We start from the raw sequence: 25,619 nt of genomic DNA, 5'->3' as shown, positions 1-25,619 counted from the left end.
GGAGGGAGAGAGCAGCCACATTCGTGCAAGGCTGCCCCTGATCTGGTGAGTGGGCATCCCCACACCAGCAGAGGTTCCTGAGGTTTTGAGTCCTTGGTTTCTTTGCGAGTTTGCTTGCTTTCCTTTTGACCGCTAAGGCCCTGGAAAGCCGCTGGACGTAAATCAAAATACTTTTATGGATTAAATTTTTGGAGAAGGCTCCTGTTTAAAACCATCTCTCTGTAAACACTAGCCTGTATTCATCGGCTGGAGGCGTGCTGACCCACGGTTTCCCCAAAGCAAAGTGCATCTTTTACAAAATGTAGATTTTGTAATTTTACAAAATGTGTGTCATACTTCACAAATGCTGGAAATGTCTTTGACACTGGTGGCCTGACTCTGCAGGGACTGGCTTCTGACTTTCAATCCCACTGTACCTCACGTGGCCTTTTCAAGGGGCTGACACTCTAGGAAGGCAGCAATGGGGAAGTGGGCTCCACCATAAAGGGCAAACGAAAGAGTGTTTTATTTACACTTACGCTCTGCCTCGGAGTAATTCCACAGTGCATTGTTAATTCTAGTTCCCACGGGCACTGGGAAAAGCACGGGGCACTGTAACATTGGGACATGGGCCCGGCAAATGTAGGGTTCGGGAACACTATGAGATCCATAGGAAGAAAACAAGGGTTGTGTGGAGGATCACAGGGGAGAATGTTCCCAGTAGAGGGAACTGGATGGGCAGAGAGCTAGGAATTGGGGGGGGGGGGAGATCTTAGAGAGCCCAGGAATGCTAACAAGAGTCCCAGAGCTAGTACCAAGGGGAGCAGAGGAAGCTGGGGTGCAAGTGGGCCAGGAGGCCACTATGTAGGACTTCATGGCTTTCCTGACAACTTTGATCATGACTCTAGCGAAATGCTAGCTTCAGTTTGAAGCTTGTAGATGAATAGGAAGGTAAAAGACAGAAGACATTTCCCAGCTCAAACAACCAGTGTCAGGGAGGTCAGCCCCTCAGAGTCGGAATAGGACGCTTACAGACACCAAATCTCAGCACCAAGGAGACTTACTACCTAGGAAGGGGCAAGCAGGGGGTCGGGGGAGCCTACAAAGGCAGATGGCAGGCAGTAGCAGCGGCAGCAGCAACAGCAGCAGCAAACAGGTGTTTTTGTTTGTTTTTTTTTGCAGGAGTGAGTGGGTCTTTAAGGCAAAAAGTGGAGAGTCTGTGTTAGGAAGGGTCAGTTGGTAAATCCTTGTGGATTGCGTTGGGGTGGGCTACTCAGTCTAGAGGTTGTAACCCACCCGGCAATCCAGTTATTCCAGGGTCTCGGAGGGGCGCTACCTGGAAGGGAGTGAGCTAAGACAGAAGAACGAGACCAAGCAACTTTGTCAAGGCCTCAGTTTATTAGGGACGAGTTACAGTTTATATATGGTAAGGGATGAGGGGCAGGGTACGGGATCTCGCAGGCCGCGTGGTTCCGGTCACGTAGCTCGGTTACATTCAGACAGACAGGCCAGAAGTCACAAGTGGCCACACCTGGTTCCCTGGATAGCTGGAATGTGAGGCGGGTTCCGCTAACAGATAGCTCTCTATCAACAGCTTAATTGGGTGAGGGGCAGGTTTTCTCAATAGAACATAATTATGGGTGTGAGGTTCTCTGCAGACTCCCTAGAGTGATGGTTTCTGTAATGATTGTTAGAGGGGAAATGGCTCCTGACAAATCCTGACTGAACAAATTAGCTAAACAGTGAATTTTGCTCATTTACTTTTTCTTAAGATTTATTTTTGTTTATGTGCATTGGTGTCTTGCCTGCACGTGTGCCTCTGTGAGAGTGTCAGATCCCCTGGAACCGTAGTTACAAACAATTGTGAGCTGGAACGTGGGTGCTGGGAACTGAACCCTGGTCTTCTGGAAGAGCAGCAGTGCTCTTAGCTACCGAACCATCTCTCCAGCTCCAAACAGTGAATTTTGATTGTTGGACTTCGATATTTTGTCTCAGGAATGAGTCAGTGACCAAATAAGGGAATGGACCATGGGGACTGGCTTTAGGGGCATAATCTCATGGTTTTCAGTAAGGGACGAAGCATGTTTGCCATGCTCGGCCGACTAGCATCCTTCCACCAGTTCCGAGTCCCATCTGGGAGAACGGACTGACGTGAGGACATCTAAGCGTACCAGAGGTCGGTGACAGTTAATCCTCATTGCCAGCGTGACAGGATTTGGAATCCCCGAGGCTTCAAACCCCTGGATGTGTCTGAGGGGGCTGGCTTTCCAAGAGAAGTTTAACTGAGGAGGGGGAACTGGCAGTAACTGTGTTCTGCACCATCATGGGGTGGATGGAGACAGGGAGCTGAGCACACACATCCATCTCTCTGCTTCCTGACTGTAGATCCAACGTGAGCGGCTGCCTCCCACTCCAGCCCCAGACCTCCACTGCCATGGTGGACTGTGTTCTCCAACTCGGAGTCCAAACGAACCTTTCCCACTTTCAAGGCTTCTGGTCGGGTATTTGGTTACCACAAGTAGCCAATTCAATGTCCCACCCGAGCTGGAGAGGAGTCAGGCACGCAGCAGCCACACACTGCCTTCAAGGGAGTCACGCATTGGCAAGAGGGCGGAAGTGTGTGAACAGACAACGGTGGGGCCTCTGCGGCTGCAGCGTCATCGTATGACTCAGTACCTTCCCCATCCATGCTGGAAATGATCCGGGTAACTTGGGTGATGAAACCCAGGTACCCTGGCCTCCTCATGCCTCATCCACCCTCAGTGACAGCTGAGGCTTTGGAGCTGGATGAATCTGGTTCTCACATCAACACCCCACTGCCAGGAAGGTGAGGTGGGAGTAAGCTGTGCGCCAGAAGTCATGGAAACCACCAGGCCACCGGGTGGAGGCGGGAGGTCTGGGAGGGGAAGCCAAGGACTGAAGGTTTGAAGTATAGACAGGTGAAGCTGACAGGGACCAGGGTGGGGTTGGAGCTAGGGCTGGGGGAGAGCCGGAAGCATTTCCAGGAAACCCAGGCACACAGGGCAAAAGGATTCGGCTATAGAAAGAGAAATAGCTGGGTATGGGGATTGCTCCAGCCCTGTACCAGACCTAAGGCACACTATTAGCTTTAGTGCAAACCCAAAGTATCAGCAATCTGTAAAAGCGAATTTATAGTAAAATGCCCGGTATTCTTCCCTGGGGACAGAAGTGTCAACTAGGAAGTCTCTCGCTTTACAAATTGTTGGTTCTATCACAGAAAACAGTCATGAAAATAACGAACAGGAAGGGACTGGCAAGGGAGGGTGCTCTGTTGTTAACGGTCTTTAGAACTGCAGTGCCTGTTAATCTTCGTTTCCCCATTGAGAAGCTAAACTCGGACTTGCGGGTCACACTGACCAATCCACCGAGAGACCCTTGTCTGTCTGGGAAGGAAGAGGGAAGGTGCAGCCAATCAGAAGGATGGGAGGGAAGCCTGGGGCCTGCACCTGGGGGCTGGAATCATAGCTCCACTGGATAATCCCTTGAGTGAGAAAATGACCCTTTGTAAATGCCAACAATTTGGGGGACCATGGGACATGTGACTGAAGGGTATGACAGAGATCCAAGCTGCTCACGCATCCTAGCAACCTGGACTTCCTCAACCCAGGGTTCTCCTCCTGGAGGACAAGCCGGTTGGTTATGTGACTTACAGTAATGCACCTTCGCAGTGTGACAGGAAACATTCCTGTGTGCCCACAGCCTCTTTAGGACCTGGAGGCAAAAGTAGCTGACACAAATGTGCCCAGGCTCATCCTGCCTGCTGGGCCCTGAGTGATGGGATCCGGTCTGACTCAAAAACATCCTGTCTTCTGCCAGCATCCAGGAAGCCAGCAAGGAGGATAAAAGCCTGAGCATTCACAGCTCTGGACACACCCTGTTTACTCTTCCATTTCAGTGTTCTGGGTCACTTCTAATGGATGCACCCGAGCTACAGATTCTTGCAGTATAGTAACAGACCAAGACACCTAAAGAGCCTCTTGCTAGGGCCCGAGTATGAAATCCCTGAAGTCACTGTTGAGGTCTTGGACCCCAGCTGGAAGGCTCTACAAGGAGGCAGTAGAAACTTTAGGGGGTAGGTCCTGGCTGGAGGAAGTAGGCTCCTTTGGGCACATCCTTGAGGGCTGTATTGTTCCTGGCCCTCCTCTGTCTCCCTCTGCTTCCTGGCCACCGTGACTGAGCCCTGTCCTCATTTTGCTGGACAGAAACCTTTGAAACCATCGGTCACATTCAATCCTCACTTAAAGCCTGATGTCAGCAGCAAGAAAAGCTAGCCCAACCCTGTCCGTATCACTTTCCCAAGAGCTGCCTACTAAGTTGGCAGAGACCAAGGCAGTACTTGAGGGTATTAAAAACACGAAAATAAATAATGAAACTGAAAACAGTTGCAATCACCTGGGAGAGGGGTTTTTTATAAACAATATAAAATCGTCTTTATTTCAGCTTTCCATGATTACACAGACCTCCCTAAAGTAAGCAGGGACAATACGGCGCAAGATGTTTGGGTCCTGCTGTGCTTTTCTAAGCCGGGATCTGTAGCTCCACGTGGACCTGATTTTCCACGGGGCAGAAACGGTCTTTGATCTTTCCAAACCACTTGTCTTCAAATTCTTTGGAGGACGCAATCACCAAGCTGGCCAGGGCTGCGGGGCCAACACACTTCACCTCTGAATGAACTTCGTCTTTTAGTTTTTCTGGGACAATATCTTCCCCCATAGCCTGCAATAAGAGAGGAGGGGGTGAGAGTAGCCCAGTTAAAGGGGCAGCAAACACAGATGGAAGATTATTTACCAGCTGTAAAGCCCCGCACACAAAACCCCCGAGGGAGGCACTCTACCACACCGAGAAGGCCTGTTTCAAAGCCTACCACCACAGGTGCCAACTCTCACGCTCCCCCGTAATCAAATCCTTGCATCCTCCAGTGGCAGCTGCCCCACCTGGGCTCCTGATGTCAGACTGCTCTGTGGCAGTGCACCTGTGGCCTTCTCCCTCCTGGCTGGGGCTGGGGCTGGGGCTGAAAAGGTAGGGGCAGAGCTTAGGGTGTGGTGTGAGTCTGGATCTGTCTCCTACGTGTTCTCCCTAAGAAGTCAAAGGCGGCAAAGACTCAAGCGACAAGACTATGTACACCTCTCACGGACCTGGAGGCCAAGCCTCCGCAGCCAGGGCTCTCTAGAGCCTTGGCACATCCCTGATAAAGGCACACCACTGCTCCCTCCTGGTCACAACTGAACTGCAGGGACACACGCTCAAAGACTGGATTCCTGGATCCCTAGCTTCTCTTTGATGAGTGTCTAGAGAGCCTTTATGCACCCTTCTAAGTGACCCTTTGGTGATGACCGTGATCAGAATGAGGTCCTGACAACTGCCACACTGTCCACCAGGAGCGTTTACACAGCCTCCAGCAGGGACGCTCACTGCACCGGGAACTGGAGACACTACCATAAGGCCAACCTTGAGGTCTCATGTGGCCTTGAAAACCAGAAGTATAGCTAAAGAATGGCTCTTCATAAACTACATGTTTGTGTGTGTGCATGTGTGTGCACGTGTGTGTGGTGTACGCCTGTGTGCAAGTGTGTGTGAGCATATGCACCCTTGCTTGTGCATGCCAAATCCAAATAAAGAATTCCGCTGCCACTCTCGGCCTTCACACGTGGACATGTGAAGAAGAGACGTCAACCTTGAGTGCCAGTCATCGGGCACCTCTGTCTGGGTTTTTAGACAAAGTCTTTCACTTGGCCTAGAAGCCACATCAGGGCATTCTAGTTGGCAAGCTCCAAGGTCCACCTGCCTCTGCCTCCCAGTACGGGCACCACCACACCCACATATTGTTTTTAATGTGTATTCTGGGAAAGAGATAGGAAGAATGAAAAGAGGGAAGAAAGGAGAGAAGGAGGAAAAGCCAGGCACGCGGACATGCATCTCTAGATCTGACTGCTCGGGAGGCTGAGGCAGGAAGATCCCTGACCTCACAGTGTAGCCTGGACAGCACAGGTTGTCAGGTGACTTTACACAGCAACAAGAAGAGGAATAAGACCTGGCAACGACAACAATACACAGTGTTTCTTAAAGGAACGATGTCAGATGCACACAGATGGGTCACTCTCTTGGGAGAAGCACTGGTGTTGAGCTGAGGGCCAAGCAGATGCTCTGGTATGCAAACGGGCACCACAGTTAGCCATCTGTCTGGGTTTCTTTGGGACCTGACGCTGTCGAGTCTGGTGTGTACGGAAAGGAAGCAGAAGAGCTTGAGCACATAATCCCCCAATGCATCCTTCAATGGTGTTCTCTACAGATCCAGCTTTAGGAAGGGCTGACAGAGGCTGAAAATGTAAACATCCAGGAAGTGACAGGGTGGACAGAGAGGGAAAACACTTTTCACATCTGGCCCACACTGGCCTTTTAACCTCAGGGAGCCACAACCTCTCTAAGCCTCAACTCTAGTTCTGCCCCTCTTGACTGGCTGTTAGGATGAATGGAGGGAAGGCACATAAAACTGCACAGCTATGGACATTGGTCCACTAGTTAGAGTAGCTATGGATACTGATCCGCTAGTTAAAGTAGCTATGGACACCTGTCTGCCAGTTAAAGTTCAGTACCATATGTGGCTCAGTAGCTTAGAGATTGTTCATCATGTACAAGGTCCTGGGTTCAATCTCCAAAAAAATGAATTAATCAGTTATTTCCACACTGAAACAAATAAGACAACATGTCACTTAGGATGCTCAAGTGGGCAGGCGCTAATGTGACGTGGGATGTCCTTCTGTATATGTGTTGCTTTTACTAGCTAGTGAATAAAGCTTCTTTGGTCTATGGCAGGGCAGAATATAGCCAGGATGGAAGAGATATAGAAAAAGAGTAGGCAGAGTCAAAGAGATGCCAGTAGCTGCCAAAGAAGGCAGACACATGTACCTGCCCAAGAAACAAGAGATAAGAAATCACAAGCCTCGTGAAAAATATAAAATAATAGAAATGGGTTAATTTAAGATGTAAGAGTTAGTTAATAAGAAGCCTGAGCTAATAGACCAAACCGTGTTGTAATTAATATAATTTCTGTGTGATTATCTGGGTCTGGGCAGCTGGGAAACAAGTGAGCAGTCTCTGTTTACACTAAGATGGCAAGAACAAGAAGAGATACACAGCAGAGGAATGATGATAAAGGGCCACTTGGATGACTCGGGCAACCCAAAGGCACACAATGAAGAGAGACACAAGTCCTCCAGAGGAGATGAGATCTGGTCCTGCTGTGGTGTGGGAACAGCACAAGTCAGCACAAGGCTCTGCTGTGCATAGACCTGGGATACGCACCTCCTCCATCAACAGCAAAGCATCTGCAGGGAAGTTGAGCTTCTTCACTCTCTCTGCAATTTCCTGCTGAGTTCTCAGGTTCCTCTCCAAAGCAAATGACATTTGCTGAGACTGGGTGAGCTGAAGCAAGAGCCTGAAAAACCAGAAAGTCTCAGTGTGAGAGGCTCTGCCACAGGGCAGCAGGGAACACACGCTCCGACAGAGTCAGGCCCTCGGCATCCACGAGTCTGCGTGCTGCACTAGGACCTTCCCCGAGTCCCTAGACTTCAACTCTGAATAAGCTGCCTCCCTTTACATCTTATTCTAAAACAAAGGACTAGAACTAAAGGGGCTGGTTAGGGCAAATCTCAAGTCTGAGGATAGCAGAGTCTACAGTGAGTCTTTGTCTCAAAAACAATAAGGAAAGCCAGCAGGCAGGCAGGCAGCTGAAAGCAAAAACAACTGACTGAGAAAAGCTTTCTGTCCTGGGTCTGTTCCCAGATGCTGGCATCTCTGACTCCACGGAAACTGAACCCCAAGGACTACTTAGCTTCGCCGGCACACCTGAATACCAAAACAGGGCCAAACCTCTGACAACCACTTCACAACTGCCTTACCATGGATGTCCCAGTGATCCTAACCTGGTCTCTTCAGCCATTCATCCCTTCTTCAGAGCTCAACTCCCCATTCTAACGAGGAGCTCAGGCTGGATGTCCCATGGGCGCCCAGGTTTCAGTACATCAAGCTGAAGTCATTCTTCCTTGGACCCTGATCTGCCCTGTCTACCCTTTTGTATGCTCCATCCCAGCAAATGGCATCCAAGCCACCTCTGCACCCATGGCACTCTTCGGAGCCTCCTCCTCCTCACCCCCACGCTTCCCGTATAGTCGCTGGTCACCAAGTCCCATCTGTTCGGTAATGACTCTGTGTTCTACTGATATTACCACTGCGCTAGTCCAGGTCAGATCCCATCACTGATGACCACTACTGCCTCTCCACTGCTGTCCAAAGTCCCAAATGGCCATTTCCAGCCACCCCCACCCCCACCCCCACAAATCACAGCTCTGATCACACTCCAATTCAAACAAGACTAAATCTTGATGACACCTAAGCCAGGGTGCCTCCACCACCCCCCAACACTCCTGGGGTGGCATTGGCTGTTTTCCCTGCGCTGACTCCTACAGAAGCCCCCCACCCTCCCTTCCTTCTCACATCACATGGCACTGGGGATTCCAATCTACAAGTGCAGGGGAAGGTTTCTTTAGTGACCACTGCCTGAGCTCTTCAGAGGCCCAACCTGTCCTCCCTCTCGCCCCCAACTATGAGACTTTGTCTTGTTCAGTTGAGTCAGGGTCTCACTGCATAGTTCAGGTTGGCTTTGAACTCATGATCCCCCTGGCTCAGGCTCCCAAGTGCTGGGATTCCAAGTCTATACCAATAGTATTATGAAATGTTTTAATGTTTATTTGTGTGCTATTGTGGCTTAGTATTCATTTCCCCAGTGGTTGAGCTTTCTTGTAACAAGAGAACATTAGAAACCATCATGTCTACTTCTTAATCACTGTAAACAGAGCAGTGCTTACCATGGATGCCCAAGTATCTTTGGGGCATGTTAGTCCAGAGTGCTTCAGAAATATGCCACAGATAGGTCATATGGTAGCTTTATTTTTGGCTTTTGTTTTGGGGTAGATTTGTTTGTTTGAGACAGAGTCTCTCTACATAGCCCCAGCTGTCCTGAAACTCTCTATATAGACCAGGCTGACCTCAAACTCACAGAGATCTACTTGTTTCTGCCTCCCGAATGCTAGGATTAAAGGCAAGCACACCAGGCTCCTGCTTGGTTTTATTATTTTATTTTTGGAACCCCACACTGATTTCCAAGTGGCTGCACTGGTCTAAATTCTCACCATCCTTGTATGGATTCTTCATTCCCTACATACCAAGGATACTAACCTTAAAAATTAACTTAAATAAACAAGTCTTTCCTCCCTTCAAACAAAACCCAGCCTTTCTCCAGTCGCACCCTGTGTGCTGATGGGCTCTTTTTGGCTTACCTGGTGCGAACCAGAGAGGCGCATGCTTTCACCCGAGCCTCCATCCATGCTGCCTTGCTCCGTTGTGCCAGACAGTTCTGCATATTCTTTGGAGCCTTCTCAGCCTTCTGGATATTACAGCCACTTTCTTCCACAGAAAACACTGCGCTCTCAGGCAAGGTTGCTGGGAAACACAAAAGACGGCCTGTTCCGGAGTGCACAGTGGAGGAACCGATGGCTTTGTTACTTGAGGGGACACTTGTCTGTCCCCAAGATGACGTACAGAGGTCTGGCCCTGGACTCAGGTATGCCTCTGCCAATCTCCACCAGCCCCAAGGGTTCAGAGGATGCAGAGAAATCAGTTTTTGTAGGCACAGAATTGTCTTCTCCAAGCTCTGCAAACTGGAAAAAATAGCCAAGTGGAGATAGAGCACCGTGGTGAGATGGTCCGTGTTGGTTGCTTTATTTTCCTGAGGAGAAGAAAAGGAACAAAAACTCTTAACTACAAAATGTTTTCATATAAAAACGAAAGCACCTAAAAGCCCAAGTAGCGTATGTTATAAACCGGAAGTATTCTTAAGTGCTAAATGGGTCAAGTGAACTTAATACTTCCAGACTTTGTGTTTCAAACCATAACCTAGGGCCAGTAAGAGGGCTCAGCAGATGAAGGCATCTACAGCCAAATCTAATGAAATGAGCTTTATCCCTCAAACATACATGGTGTAAAAAGAAAACAGACTCCACATGAAAGCTCTGACTGGCACACGCACACATGTACACATGCGCACACACAAATATGAAACCATAAACATAGAAAATGATTCAGCAAATGGTCCCCAGAAACTCCTAGATACCTGTCCTAGGGTTTCTATTGCTGTGAAGGGACACCATGACCATGGAAACTCTCATAAAAGAAAATATTTAATTGGTGTTGGCTATAGTTCAGAGGTTTAGTCCATTATCGTCATAGTGGGTGACAGAGCGGCTTGCAGGCAGACAGGTGCTGGAGAAGCAGCTGGAAGTTCTACATCTTGATCCACAAACAGCAGAAGCAACTCTGTGTCATACTAGCGTAGCTTAAGCATAGGAGACCTCAAAGCCCACTCTCACAGTGACACACTTCCTCCAATAGTGTCACTCCCTGTGGGGGGTCACTCCCTGTGGGGTCACTCCCTGTGGGGGGTCACTCCCTGTGGGGGGTCACTTTCTTTCAAACTATCACAATACCCCAGTGCCATAATGCAGCAACACACGTGTAAGTGGCCTGACAATGTTCAACACCAAAAAACCAATCACCATGGATTGTTCAACTCTCACCATAGTCCTGCTCTGGTTATCTGGGGCCAGGCTGACGAGGGGTGAACTTGTGATGCTCAGTCACAGCACTCGGGGAGCATCTAAGGACAGTTCTAGACGTTACTACTTCAGTGGGGAAGACCTCATGAGCTGGCTTCCGGTATGGAGAAACTGGAAAAGAGCCTGCTAGCAACTCTGTCCCACATTGCCTTGGCTGCCAGAAAAGGCTGCCGTCTCAGTGACACCCCCTCCATCATGTCACACTGCCTCACTGCAGCCCGAGACACAGAGCCCAGTGACCACGGAGAATGGACTTGGAAACCATGCGCTAAGCACATTTCTCCTGCTGAGTCCTGTCTATTTCAGTGATGAGGTCTGACGTGGACTTTCTTACTAGGTACTGGTCTAATGGTTTCATTTTCATACTTCAAGGTAATTTCCTTGGGGACTTGAAGGAATCCCATCTGCATCTTTGACTTGGCTTGGGACTTCTCTTACTCAGGACAACTCTGAAGCTCTCAACTTGTTACTGAACCCAAATGCCTTCCCTGCCGTCCCTGGCAGCGGGAGGTTGTCAACCCCTGGAAATCACACGGTGGAAGGACAGACTAACTCTCACCAGTTGTCAACCCCCGTGATCCCAAAGGGAGTGGGCACTATTAGGAAGTTCAGCCTTGCTGGAGGAAGCGTGTCATGCAGAGGCAGGCTTTGAGGTCTCTTCGGCTCAAGCTTTGCTCAGTGTGACCCTCAGACCACCTCTTGTTGCCTGTAAGATGGAGGACTCTCAGCTCCTTCTCCAGCACCATGTCCGCCTGCACGCTGCTGTAGCGAGCAGCGTGGTGTCACACCTGATGGAGATGTATAATCAACTCCTGAGATGGCTAAGGCCTGACCTATGGTATGATCCACGCAATGATTATCAGCTGCCTGCATATGCGTGGGCCTATGGGCAGTGCCCACCTGGCAGTTCGGGGTTGGCAGCCCATGCCTACTTAAGGGCTGGGAGAGGTTTGCCCCGAGAGAGAGAAAGTGAATAAAGTTCTGGAATAAACTGCAGTGAGAAGAGCTCAGGTGGTCACGTCATCCTTGCGGGACGAGGGTGGCCGTGACATGCTGCCACGCTCCCAGCCATGATGACAATGGACTGAACCTCTGAACTGTAAACAAGCCACCCAATGAAATGTTTTCCTTCACAAGAGGAAAACATTTGTCGTAGTCATGGTGTCTCTTCAGAGCAATAGAAACCCTAACTAAGACAACTAACCTAATAAATAAGGATTTGATGGCATAGTAGGTATGTCCCTCTTTGGACATTAAATTCCATCTGAATGTGTTTCAGGGATTTAGAACTTTAACAATGGGAACTAGAGACGATTCAGAGGTTAAGAGCTCTTGTTGCTCTTGCAGAGGACCCAAGTTTGGTTCCCAGCACCCACACTGCGTAACTTACAACAAGTGGTACTCCAGCTCCAGGGGGATCCAGTGTCTCTAGGCTCCTTAGTACCTGCACTCCATGTCCATACCCACACTTGAACCCCAACACATATATACACATAATTAAAATTTAAAATATATCTTTGAAAAAAAATCTAAAAAACTCATACATAATCCTACCACTCTTGCGTATATATTCCTCATAAAAACAAAACTTCTAAAAAGATTTCTAAGCAATAATTCTCATCTTAGCACAGGATGAATATTCCAAGCACATCTATCATTGAAGCTCTGAGCTTCAGGTCAATAATGACACTTCTAACAGTTTCCTTCTGTAATCCCTGTCCTTGATTCTGCCTTTAGCAGGAAGTTTGTTTTTCAGGGAGTAAACGACGCTGATGTCCCTGGCACAGGAAAGTGTGAGAACAAGCAATGGAGCCACTCACCAAGTTTGCTGCAATCTCCAGTGCTTCCTGGTGTCTCCCCAGGTGAGCCAGACACCGAGCCTGGCCTTCCTGGACATCCCTTTTCATGGCAAAATTGGTAGATGGCAACTGTTCAGAGATGCTGGAGTATTCCTGCAGTGCTTTCTGGAAATTATTAGGAGAAAGAAGGGAAGGCATAAAGAGGGTGGGGAAAGATCTAGTGCAGAGATGACCGTTCCCTCTCAGAAAGTAGTATATATAACTGACCCTCCAGTGACCTATGGGAGACCTAAGTGTTTCCACCAGGACTATTAATGTTTTTCTGAAAGGCAGAGACAGAATGGCTGCGGGACGTGTCTACAACTATGGTAAGTATTATAGTATTAGAGCTAGCACATTCTAGAGGCAAACAGAATAGGCGTTGAGTCCTGGATTGACTGGGATGTGTGTGTGTGTTATATAGATTAATTAGTTTGACCGTGAACTCTCAGGGATCCACCTGCCTCTGCCTCCACCTCCCCAGCATTGTGACTGAAGGCATATTTCACAAGGCCCAGCTATATACCTTATTAATATTTGCACAAATATGAAATGGGACATATATGTGAAGCACTCTGGAATCCAATTGTTCATTCTTCCCTTTCCCTGCACATTTTGGGGTATTCTGTCCCTGTGATGCATTGGAGAATCACACGTGAGTCCATATAAAGCCTGGGGAAACAGACCTATAGGAACTCCCAAAATATTCTGTTTGAAATTATAAAAAAAAAAAAAAAAGAATATAGTATGGACCCCATAGAAAAGACCAAGACTTAGGCTTCTAAGGTCATCTACAGGTATCACGGAAGACTAACTCCATCTCCAAGGAGCACACCCTGACCCTGGCGCATGCTCGTTACATGTGTGATTTAGTAGAACAAGCGCCCATTGCAAGCATCGTAGTCTGACACGTGTTGACTCCCACCTCGTATTCCCGTCGTCGGTAGGCCAGGTCCCCTCTAAATTTCTTGAGAGTGAGAACTTCGGAATCATCGCCCCTTTCCATCTCTCCATTAAACCACTAGAAATCAAGAAGATGGCATTTATGAGGAAGAGCGAAGCTAGGCTTTTCCACTTCGCGATCAAAAGCAATTCCCATAATACAACTAGACAGATTGCTTCAGGATGAGACTCAAGGGAAGACAGTGGACACAGTGGCTATATTTTATTTGGTTTTTGGAACGGGGTCTCATTATATGCACCCCAAGTGCTGAGATTACAGACATGGCCACACAGACCAAATGACAGGCAGTTGTATGTGCAGTATGTGTGCGCACAGGTGTGTGTACGCTGTGTCTGGGTGGTGGAAGGGCCAGAAATCAATGTGATTTGTCTTTCTCCATCAGTCTCCATCTTATTTCAAGACAGGGTCTCTCACTGAACCTGGAGCCTGCCATTTGGCTAGACTGGATGCCAGCAAGCTCTAGGATGCTCCTGTCTCCACTTTCCAGGGCCGGATGCCATACTCAGTTTTTCACACGGGTGCTGGGGTCTGCAGGCTTCGTACCAAACACCACCCACTGAGCCCCGCCCCCAGCCACCAATGACAATGATGGCCTGACATTTTAAAAACATTTTCTAATTTATTATATATGTGAGGTCAGAGCCATGCCACGGTGCCCATGTGGAGGTCAGGATGCTCTTTGCTGAAGGCAGTTCTCTCCTCCTACCGTGGGGGTTCTGGTGACAGAAGTCGGGAGAAAAGAAAGAAAAAGCACACACATTTTCAACCACATCCTGTATGGGGTCAAGGACTTTTAAAATGCTATCTGGGGCTGGAGAGATGGCTCAGCCGTTAAAGACTAGGCTCACAACCAAAAATATAAATGTGTTATCTGTTTTAGAGTAACGAAATGAAAAGGAACTGGCAATGCACAAGCCACACGAGACTGTGGTTATGACAACGGCGCTGTGGTGAAAACGTCACACTGGCACACGGAGAATCCAAGCAAAAGAAAGGAGGGTCTGGGCACCCCAGACAGACTCAGGAGAACCTCAAGATGGGCCTCTAATAACGCTTCCCTCTTCCAGTTTAAACCCCCTGCATACAAAGTGAGACCGAGATTTAACTCCCACAGAAAGAACACAAAAAGTTGAAAAGCATTCTGTATGCCCAAAGAAGCATCTCCTACTCCATTTTACAACAAAACCCGCTGAGGCTGAAGAAAGTCTGTCTCTAAATTCTGTTGACTCAAATGTAGTTAGCACATTCTGATGGCTTGGCTGTATTTCTAAAACACTTCACTAAGTACCAAGACTCATCACAAGTTTGCTAAATTAGTTTCTCTCCTTTTCCCGAGTCTTCACGGTAGAGAAAACTTGATTCTATTCTTCAAACCGTGTCACTCAAGACTAGATATCTGAGCCACAGTTAGCTTCGGCAATCAGAAGCTATCCAGTCACATACTAGCCAGTCCCAACCTTTTAATAATATATAAACCTCCATCCAATTTTCATTATCCTACTAGGAAACGATGGAACAAAACCGGCTTTAAATTATTTTATTTTTCCAAGCAGCCAGCTGGACTGCAGTTGATCAGCTGTGCGGTGCTGGGGGCAGTGAGCTGTTGTGCGGCACTAGCCGGGGCCGGCCAGCGGGACGTAATGGCCATGGGAGGGGGGGGGGCGCAGAAACCACGAGGCTGGGAGAGAGAGGAGGCCGTGCTTACAAGCCCCGGCTCCAGGGCGGCTAGACAGTGACGATGGCTGGCCTCGCCGCAGACAGGCTCCGGTGCGGGGCGGGGCGGCAGGAGGCCAGCTGTCTCACCTGCGGCTCGCAGAGCTTGGCGCCGTAGGGCGCGGGGGGCTCGGACCGCCGCTCCGGCCTCTGCTCGAACACTGAGTCCTCAAATTCGCCGCCGAGCACCCAGCACCCGGCCTCCATCGCGTGTGCACGCAGCCAGGCACGGGAAGGAGGTGACACCTAAAAACGGCGCCCAGGCCCCAGCCTCCAAAACGCGCCGCAGCAGCCAGACGAACTGGTACCCAGAGCGGCGCTGGCGTGCAGCCCGCCCGGAAGCGGTGGGCCGTCGGCCGGAGCGTAGAATTCTGGGAGTAGTAGTCTTCCAGCGGCCGCGCATAGAGTTATTATCCCAAACTGGAGAAGAAATTATTACCGGACTTTCAGGCTTCTTGAAGCTCACAACAAAGGCTTTGACTTCTCCGTGTCAGGAGCTGGATAAAGTACTCTTTCCCTGCGTACCTCGAAAAGTCGGGGTCCCTAGGGAGCCGGTTAACTTCTTAAGGGCCAGTTTTAAACACTGGCAGTATTCTCATTGTGTTACTCGGCCCCCCATTTTATTTTGCATTTTCTTTCTTCTCCCAATAACAATTGCGAGAAAGGCAGTAATTCCTGTTTTGTAAACGAAAATATTGGGCTTGAAGAGATCATGTAAACTAGCTGAAAAAGCCCTGTGTCTCTAGAGATCAGAACTACTCACGTGTTTATAAAAAATTAGACATCGAAATTTAGACTCAATCAGACTAGCAGAATTTTGAGACTTTCAAGAAATATCTTGAGTCTAAAAAGTAAAAGCTGTGAACAAAACACTAATGCAGAGTTAGTTATGAAGCTTTTTTGTTTTTCCTAGCTCTTGATCCTCTTCCATCATTTGTCTTGCAGGGTTCTTTCTCTAGGGCAACCTAAGACCTCCCTCAGTTTCGAAATCCATTTGCTCATAACACACAATGTGGAACCTAGCTTCGTATTCAACAGCCTCATGGGAAGACTCCACTTAGGCAGCCTCCAGGCGGTAGCTACTGATGGATTCATCCAGGGGAAGTCCATTTTTAACAGCTGGTGGGGGGAGGGGTGTTATTTTGTTTTCTCATCAGAAATGCAATACTCCATATTAAGAAAAATTTGAATTTGGATACTGTAGAAAAATAAAACAAATCCATAATACTATCACCAAGGGGGGAAAATGAGATCCTAAAAAGAGAGAGAGATTTGCCCTAATTCTGGTATGCATCTTAGAAGGCAATACACAGTACTGAAGGCTGCAAGAGCCTCGTGTGTCTGGCTTCACGATACTTGTCTTGCTGGCTATGTGAAGTGGGTATTGATTAAAATATGGCTCATAAAGCTTGTCAGGTGGCCAGAGAGTAACATGTATTCAATCAAAAATCCCTGCTTCAGGAGAGCCTAAAAGCAGAGCAAAAGAAGCAAGGGGATTTCTTCTAGTCTTCTCTTTATGAAAGCTGTTTGCTCTGGGAATTTTTTTCCTCCTGTTCTGAAGCCAGCTAGCTCTAGCCTCCTGCCCAGCAACTAACTGAGCTTGTGCTGAGAAGGCAGCAAGGTGTTCTAGGGCTGCACGTGGGTGATAGTTGCTGTGGTGTGGTCTGTCCGGACACTGTGAATATATATTGTTCTCACTAGTTGATAAAGATGCTTCAGTGTATGGCAAGGTAGGATAGAGCCAGGAGGGAAATCCAAGCAGAGACACAGGAGAAGAAGGGCAGAGTCTGGGAGATGCCAGCCAGCCCTGGAGGAAGCAAGACGTGTAGAAAATGAGTTAAAGCCAGAGCCCATGGAGAGATACACAGATTAACAGAAATGGATTAATTTAAATGTTAGAGCCATGGGCCAAGCATTTATAATTATTATTAAGTCTCTGAGTGGTTATTTGGGAACTGGCATGTGGGAGAGAAACCTCGAGTTACAAATAGCATCCTGTTTAAAGAGAGAGAAACCTGTGATTACAGATAGTTCTCTGCCCTTTGGACTCAAGATTCCTGGGCTCGGTAGTTTCCAACTTTTTGTCACAAAGCTTTCTTGGCTACATAACTCCCACAGCCATGGCAGATTTGTATACAAAATAAAACTATGCTTATTGACTAATAATTGCTTCCCTTTCTTTTGAAAAACTGAACCCAAATTCTGCCTAACAGCCAGACTAAGCTTCTACCCAGCTTAAATCTACCAGCATTGCCTTGGTGTATGATAGAATTCCAGTTGAAAGTGAGAATGTAGTTGTTAGGATCCTAATAAGCTTGATAGACAGCAAACTAGCCAGAATTAGGACTTTTCTAATAACACAGTTTGAGTCCCCTATTGCAGTTTGTTGTGAGATATTTGATTACACTATGTAAAGATGTGTCACTGCGATTGGTTTAATAAAAAGCTAAATGATTGGTTAATAAAAAAAAGCTAAACGACCAAAAGGAAGGCAGGTGCGACTTCTAAATAGAGAGAGCTCTGGGAGGAATAAAGGCGGAGTCACCAGCCAGACACAGAGAAAACAGGACATGTATAAGGAGAAAAGCTATGAACCACATAGCAGCACTTACATCAATAGAAATGGGTTAATTTAAGTTTTAAGAGCTAGTTAGAAACAAGTCTAAGCTAAGGCTGAGCTTTCGTAATTAGTAATAAGTCTCTATGTCATTATTTGGGAGCTGGCTGGTAGGACAGAGAAAGATTCACTACAGCAGTTGAGGAGCCAGAGTCTGGGAACCTGAGTTGCAAAACACTGCCTCACGTGGTAAGCCCAAAATGGTAAACCACTAAAACAAGAGGGTATCAGACACTGTAACGGTTAAATCTATGTATGTCCCAATCATAAAATTATTTTCAATCATACTTCATAACTGTAATCTTGCTACAGTTATGAATCATAATGTAAATATTTTTGGAGATACTGGATTGTCAAAGGGGTTCAGGCCCACAGGTTGAGAATCACTAGGTTAAAGAGTAAACAGGATTTCTACAACTATCAAACTGAGTGGTTGTGATTTTAAAAAAACTGTTCCTATTGCTTAATAGCTATAAAAATCTTATTTTTGATTGAGGTGCCTGTTTGAGTTACGAATCACAAGGCAGCTACCCTGTTTTCAGGCAACACTGTGCCCTGTTATCTCCCCCACTGGGGCATTCCATGCACTGCAGACAGTGGGAAGGTTGGACGCTGTCTTTCTTCACCCTTGGAAACCTAGCTCCCATACAGACCTTGGCCAGAGCAGTTTAATCAATGCCTGCTAACTGGATGGGTGATTGTAAAGGAGGAGCAGGAAGGAGGGCAGGAAAAGTCTTCTCACCTGTGGCTCTCGTGATGGTGTCCTGCCTGGGATCTGGGGAGAAGAGAGCCAGTGTTTCCCTGTAAAAGTGTTCCCCAGTCTAGACCGTGAGTCTACCCTGCCTGTACCCCATGACCTTAAGTGAGCCCTGCTCTCCAGCCTTCTGTTCTCAACAGGCCTACCACAGTCAACCCTCAGTCTTTCCCTCCTCTTGCAACCCTCCTTGTTCTAACCAGGTACCAACTCACCATTTCCTTTATTAGGAAGGCACCCCACCCCCAGTGCCCTTTAGCTATCTGATTGGTTCCCAGAATCCTTTCCTGACCTCCCCTTCTCTCGGCCTGACTCCCTTCGCCAACCAGGTTCACACACCACCACGTCCAGGGCACTTTGCATTTCCAAAGGTTGGGGTTGAGGCTTTTGTTTGTTGTTTTGTTTTGTCTAATGCTCACTTGTCAGTCACCCACAGTAGACCAGGAGCTCATTTAGGCCCCACTAGGTCACTCACCTCTAAGTCAGCAGCACAGTCAAAAGGTATGTTACTTTGGAGAAAAGGTTTTTCTTTTGTTTCCACAGGAAATGAGAGACTGTGGATTCATTCTTGGTTAAGAAAAATGAGGTTTGATTGAAGAAGACCCCCTGAAAAGTCTCCAGTAGGAGCAGATGGCCAAGATGATCCAACGTTTCACAGCACCTCTGATGCAGTTTCCACTAAGTTCTACATCCAGAAGAGCCTCAAGACTGCAGGCTGAGATGATCCAGCCTCAAAAAATACTCGAGTCAGGACTTGACCATAATCCTAAATTTTCTTTAGGTACCCATAAGATTATCAGCACCCCAAATCAGAAGAAAGTAAGTAGCCTAGAAAACTAAGCCCACATTCCCCAAAAAATGGATTGTAGATGTTTGTCTTTGTTTGTTTAGAATATTGGTTACAAGTTATTGTTGATAATGCTCAGGGGGAAAAGCTAAACAAAATAGATTAGATCACCCATTTTGGATTTTTTGGCTAGTAGCCAGGCAGAAAGTATAGGCGGGGTGACCACACTAGGAGAATTCTGGGAAGAGGAAAGGCTCAGTCTGCAGTCACCAGCCAGATGGAGAGGAAGCAAGATGAGAATGCCCCACTGACTCACGTGTACATTTACACACACACACACATACACACACACACAGACATTAAACTAAAAGGGAAAGCAATCCCATTAATATCGAGATCTAATAGAATAAAATATATGAGTAAATCAAAAGTGAAAGACTTTCACACTGAAAACTGTAAAATATTCCTGAAAGAAATTTAGTAAATCCAAATACATAGAATGGCAAATATCCTGTGTGCAGACAGGAAGCCCCAACATCATTAGCATGTTATTGCTACCCAAAGAAATCTACAGAATCAGCATAATCTCTACCAACTGTTCAACCATCTGTTTTAAAATGGAGAAGCCAGTTCCCAAATGTACATGGAATTGCAAAGGGAGCTAAACAGACCCCAATCCCCAAAGAAAAAAAATAAATTTATTTATTAATCTTCTATGTGTGAGGAGTCATATATAAAGGTCCAAGAACAACTTCAGTTCTCTCTTTCCACCATGTGGTTCTGGGGATCAAACTCAGGAAGTCAGGACTTGCAGCAAGTGCCCTTATCCATGAGCCATCCCCACCAGCCCACAGACAAAAATCACAGAAAAGACAGTTGCTAGACTCGTACTCTTGGTTTCAAAACTTACTACAAATCTACAAAAATTTAAGTGGTTCAGGGCTAGTATAAGGCCAGAAATATATACCAACAGGATAGTGTTAAAAGTCCAGAAAAGAAGCCAATTAATATTTGACAAGGGTGCAAAGTTTGTTCAATGGGGGAAAAACGGTCGTTCAACAGACGGTTCTGAGACAACTAGATTATCATTTGCAAAAGAAGTAAGTTAGAAATAGCAAAGCATGGGGCTGGAGAGATGGCTCAGTGGTTAAGAGCACTGGCTGCTCTTCCAGAGGTCCTGAGTTCAATTTCCAGCAACCACATGGTGACTCACAACTATCTGTAATGAGATCTGGCACCCTCTTCTGGCATGTGGGCATACATGGAGGCAGAATGTTGTATACATAATAAATCTTTAAAAAAAATAAATAGCAAAGCAAACTGGATCTTTACATGTACAAGAATTAGATTCATAACTCACTCTGCAGGCATGCACACACTCACAGGTACAGACAGACACACACAAATTCAAATGTATCAGACCTTAATTTGGAGCAAGGAATGGCTAAGCTAATAAAATGGCTTTGAAACATGAGTACTTAAGTTTGTCCTACAGCACTAGGTTAAATAAATATTTTTATTTAATTTTTAAAAAGTAACCGGGTACAGTGACACTAGCTTGATATCACAGCAAGTGATAACTGGGGAGGCAAAGTTAAGACGGGTTCCAGGGCCTTGCTGGCCAGCTAATCTAGACCAATTATTGAACTTGAGGTTCAGTAAGACCCCTCTCAAAAGATAAGCTGGAGGGCTGGCAAGAATGCATAAATAACAGGCGCTTGCTACCAAACCTCACCTGAGTTCAATCCCCAGGATCCACATGGTGGAAGGAGAGAATCGGTGCCTGCAAGTTGTCCTTTGACTTCCACGAGTGCGCTGCAGTTTATGCATTCATGAGCAAATTAAATATGTAGGAAAAAAACTAAAATAAAAGTGCTTAATGTGGAGAGTGATTGAGGAAGACATCCCCATACACAAACACACACATGAACAAATACACACACACACACACACACACACACACACACCAGATCTAAAACTCCGAGACCTTAGAGAGACAACTTCAAGATAGACAAATAGGCACAAACTTTCTGGAAAGCACTCCCGTTTCAGCCAGGGATGGTGGTCCACACCTTTAATCCCAGCACTCAGGAGGCAGAGGCAAGTGGATCTCTGTAAGTTCGATGCCAGCCTGGTCTACAAAGTGAGTTAGGGCAACCAGGACTCTTACAGAGAAGCCCTGTCTCACAAACCAACCAAGCAAACAAACAAAAGAACTCCATTATCAAAGGATGTAAAGGATGTATAATCTCAAGAACTGATGGGCTTACATGGAGATCAAAAGCAGTGACAGGGCACAAGAGAACCATCAGTACAAGAGACAGCCTACAGAATAGAAGAAAATCTTTGCAAAGCATACACCTGACAGAGAATTGATACCTAGAATCTATAGATTCTAAAAGCTAAAGAAACAACATATTTAATCATCAGATAAGTGTAAATAAAAACATTGAGACTCCATTTCATCTCTGCTGAAAAGGCTCTTATCAATAAAACAACAGGGACTGAAGAGATGGGTCAGTGGTTAGGAGAACCTGGATTTGATTCCCAGCACTCAAACGACAGAAGACAACGGTCTGTAATTCCAGTTCCAGGCTGTTGGCCTCCAGGGGCACCAGGCACTGGTGTGGTACATTTACATAGATACAGGCAAAATACACCTGTATTTATTTATTTATTTAGTTTCGCTTTTTCATGACAGGTCTTCTCTGCATAGCCCTTTCTGTCCTGGAACTCAATTTATAGACCAAGCTGGCCTCCAACTCAGAAGAGATCTGCCGGCCTTTGTTCCTGAGTGCTGGGATTAAATGTGTGCGCCTCCAAGCTGAGTTCACCCACACTTAAGAAGAAAAGGAGGAGGAGGAGGAGGAGGAGGAAGAAGAGGAAGAGGAAGAAGAGGAGGAGGAGGAGAATTAAGGAAGATGCCTGAAGTATACACACAATTGCTTGTGAGGTCATGGGGAAAGAGACCCTTTCTACACTGCTAGTGGGAATACAAATCGATGCAGTCAATATGGAAATCATTGGGGGAAGTTCCTTACGAAGCCGAACTTTTATGGTCTGCTAGATGGCTCAGCGGGTAGAAGTGTGTGCTGTGCATGGGGGACTGACAACCCAAGGTTGTTCCTAATTCCACAAAATGGCAGCGAAGAACAACTCCTAAGAGTTGTCCTCTTACCTCTACACATGCATGCCATGGTGCACACACACACAGAGGGAGGGGAGATAGAGAGAGGGGGGTTAAAAATACACTAACTGCTATAAACCATTCCTGGGTATACCCAGAGAAATCTAAGTTAGCATACCACAGAACACCATGTTTATTGCTGTTTCATTCACAACAGCCAAGTTATGCAACCAGCCTACATGACCACTGACAGATGAACCATTAAAAATGTGACATATATATTCAGCTGTAGAGAAGAATAAAATTCTGTCATTTTCAGGAAAATAGGTAGAAGAGATCTTCATGTTAGACTCAAACTAATACTGCACGTTTCTCTCATAACTAGAAACTAGCTTTAAACACAAATACAGATATGGCATGAAAGTGGGAGGGGCCTCAAGTGGGAAGGAGGAGATCTAAAAGGAAAGAGAACAAGTGAGGATAAGGAGGGAACACAAAATCTCATAGATTGTCTCTGATATGAAATAGAGATTTAAATATACACGTGACGTGAAAAGAGAAAAGGGATTGTGTGTGGGGAGAGGTCCAGCAAGAAGTGGGGAAGAATATGAGCGGTGGACAAATATGAGCAAGGTATAATAATAGATGCATATGGAAATGTCACAATGGGGCTAGCAAGATGGTTCAACTGGAGGCGGTGCTTGCTGCCAAGCCTAATGACTGGAGTTCAACCCATGGGACCCACAGATCGGAAGGAAAGAACTGGTTCCTGAAAGGTGTCCTCTGACTGCTATTCATGCACCAATGTGTGCACTAGATAAACAAATAAACGAATAAGAGTATCATAATTAAAGCCATTGTTTTATATGCTATAATTTTAAAAGAGAAAATAATGATCTTAAAAAAGAAAAAGAATGGAGTTGGACACCTTACTCCATAACAAAACTAACTAGGAATGGTTTAAGAACCTAAATACAAGACCCAAAATCATAAAACACTTAAGAAAAAATATATGAATTGATATTGGCTTTTAAACATGATGCTAAATGCATAAACGATAATAAGAAATTGAAAATTGCCATGCACCATGCCCCCATGTCTGCACTCTGTGCACTGGCACCCAGTTCCTGAGCTTCGGGCAAGGGGCTGGAGGTTAAGAACACAGACACAGAGACAGACTGACACACACAGCTCCAAAACGCTGGTTCAGAAAGCCCATCTTTAGTAACACCATGTAGCCTTAAATACACTGCAGTTAATGGTTAACACGTGATCCTCTGATCCTCTAACTAGGCACAGCTTCTAGTAACTTATATTAGAAGGTTCCAGGAGGGAAAAGCAAACTGAAGGCCAGGACTCATTAATCCCAACAGAAAATGAGACTCACAAAAATTTAAATCTGTGTATTACCAATAAAATAAAAATACAACCCAACACAAAGGAAAAATTACAACTGATTCTCACTACTTTCAATGGTGATGTTCCATAAAAGCACATTATAATTACTGAATAGGGGTTGGAGAGATGGCCCAATAGTTAAGAGTATGTACTACTCTTTAGACAACCTGAGTTCATTCAGTTCCCAGTACCCACAACTCCAGCTCCAGGAAATCTAATGCTCTGACCTCTTAGGGGACCTGCATGTGTGTGTACTCTGTGTACCAGCACACAGACATACATATGCATAATAAAAAAATAATAATCCATCTTAAAAGAGAATACTGAACAAGAAGATGTGGCGATGCATGCCTTTAATCCTGAACTTGGGAAGTAGGGGCAAGGAGGATCAAGAATTCAAGTCATCCTTGGCTATGCAGTAAATTGAAAGCCAGCCTGGGCTACATGAAATGCTGTTTCAAAATCAAACGAGAAAACAAAATACAAGCTTCTGACCCTTCCATGTTTTTATCAGTCTCTAAACTTATTGTATTTCTGTTAAAGACGCCTTAGTTAACATACACTATTGATTAATTAACACTGTAAGAATGGCTAGCAGCATGGCTTCCGCTGGAATTAAGCTTAGCTAGCATGCATTCCTCTACATGGCACAAGGCAGACTTACTGCATTTACTAGGCAGCACTCCAGCATTACATTCGGGAACTTTTTTTTTTTTATTTATTATGTATACAATATTTTGTCTGCGTGTGTGCCTGCAGCCAGAAGAGGGCAGCAGACCTCATTACAGATGGTTGTGAGCCACCATGTGGTTGCTGGGAATTGAACTCAAGACCTTTGGAAAAGGAGTCAATACTCTTAACCGCTGAGCCATCTCTACAACCCCTCGGGAACTATTTTAAACAATGAAATTGCCAACAAAAAGCACAAGCATACTAAACCTAACATGACACTGCAGAAAGGCTGTTTCTTTGCACTGAGAGAGTTGACACAACTGACCTCAGCTGGGAATGTGCTCACAGACAACTCAGATGTGTTGCTACTCTGTGCACATAGAGGAATAGCCACACATGTGCACTGAGTATTGAGTTAGGGTTTGCTAATAAATTTTAATGGGTAGGAACATCTGCATATACGGCATCCACAAATAATGAGGACTGGCTCTATTTGCTTACTGTAAGCCTTTTAACGGCAGATTATACAAAGCATTTCTAGAACTCAACAACAAAAAGGTAACCCAATTAAAAAACTGGGCAAAGGACTTGAACAGACATTTACAAAAAAGGCATACAAGTGGTTGTCACCACACGCAAAGATGATGTCACTATGGAAATGTCAATCAAAAGCACAATGCTATACTTCACATCCAAGGTGACTATCAGACTGTCATTTTGTTCCCTACTTCATGTTGACTGTATAATACTTGTAGTGGTTGAAGGTAAAAGGTATTGGAAAAGATGTGAGAAAGAGCCCTTCTACATGGTTGTTGATATGTAAAATGCTTAAGATGCTGGGGAAAACATTTTGGCTCTGTGTAAGTGAGTTGATGATTGCTCAGAAAGTTAAGCAGATATAATGCTAGGTATGGGGCCACAATCTTGTAATCCCAGCACACAAAATGAGGAAACAATAGAATTGAGGGTTCTAAGCCAGCCTGAACAATGCAATGAGTTGGAGACCAAGCTGAAATGGGCTTGATTTTTTTTTCTTAAAAAATTAAGCATAGGCTGGGCAATGATGACACATGCCTTTA

The 25,619-nt window shown here is 46.1% G+C and overlaps 1 protein-coding gene across 1 annotated transcript; it reads right to left on the bottom strand.

Annotated features, from left to right (window-relative positions):
* Nucleotides 1-4,406: 4,406 nt before the first annotated feature.
* Nucleotides 4,407-15,525, bottom strand: CUNH8orf76 (chromosome unknown C8orf76 homolog). Its single transcript, XM_050145031.1, has 6 exons — nucleotides 15,276-15,525; nucleotides 13,434-13,529; nucleotides 12,491-12,634; nucleotides 9,336-9,784; nucleotides 7,303-7,435; nucleotides 4,407-4,716 (listed from the first exon to the last, which is right to left on the bottom strand). Exons 1-6 carry the CDS (start codon nucleotides 15,390-15,392, stop codon nucleotides 4,519-4,521), a joined length of 1,137 nt encoding a protein of 378 aa, XP_050000988.1. The 5' UTR covers nucleotides 15,393-15,525; the 3' UTR covers nucleotides 4,407-4,518.
* Nucleotides 15,526-25,619: the final 10,094 nt, after the last annotated feature.

This window comes from Alexandromys fortis, unplaced genomic scaffold, assembly GCF_014885135.2.
Source record: "Alexandromys fortis isolate MF-2015 unplaced genomic scaffold, M_Fortis_MF-2015_v1.1 scaffold_2_1_26212458, whole genome shotgun sequence".
In the NCBI taxonomy this organism is placed as follows: Eukaryota; Metazoa; Chordata; class Mammalia; order Rodentia; family Cricetidae; genus Alexandromys; species Alexandromys fortis.
Note: the sequence above shows the minus strand (reverse complement) of the source record. Positions and strands in the feature narration are given on the sequence as shown.

Coding starts and splice junctions, on each gene's coding strand:
- CUNH8orf76 (XM_050145031.1), bottom strand. CDS start 15,392: ATGGAGGCCGGGTGCTGGGTGCTCGGCGGCGAATTTGAGGACTCAGTG. Junction 13,530..15,275: donor CCAAGCTCTGCGAGCCGCAG/GTGAGACAGCTG, acceptor CTTGATTTCTAG/TGGTTTAATGGAGAGATGGA. Junction 4,717..7,302: donor CTTTGCTGTTGATGGAGGAG/GTGCGTATCCCA, acceptor CTCTTATTGCAG/GCTATGGGGGAAGATATTGT.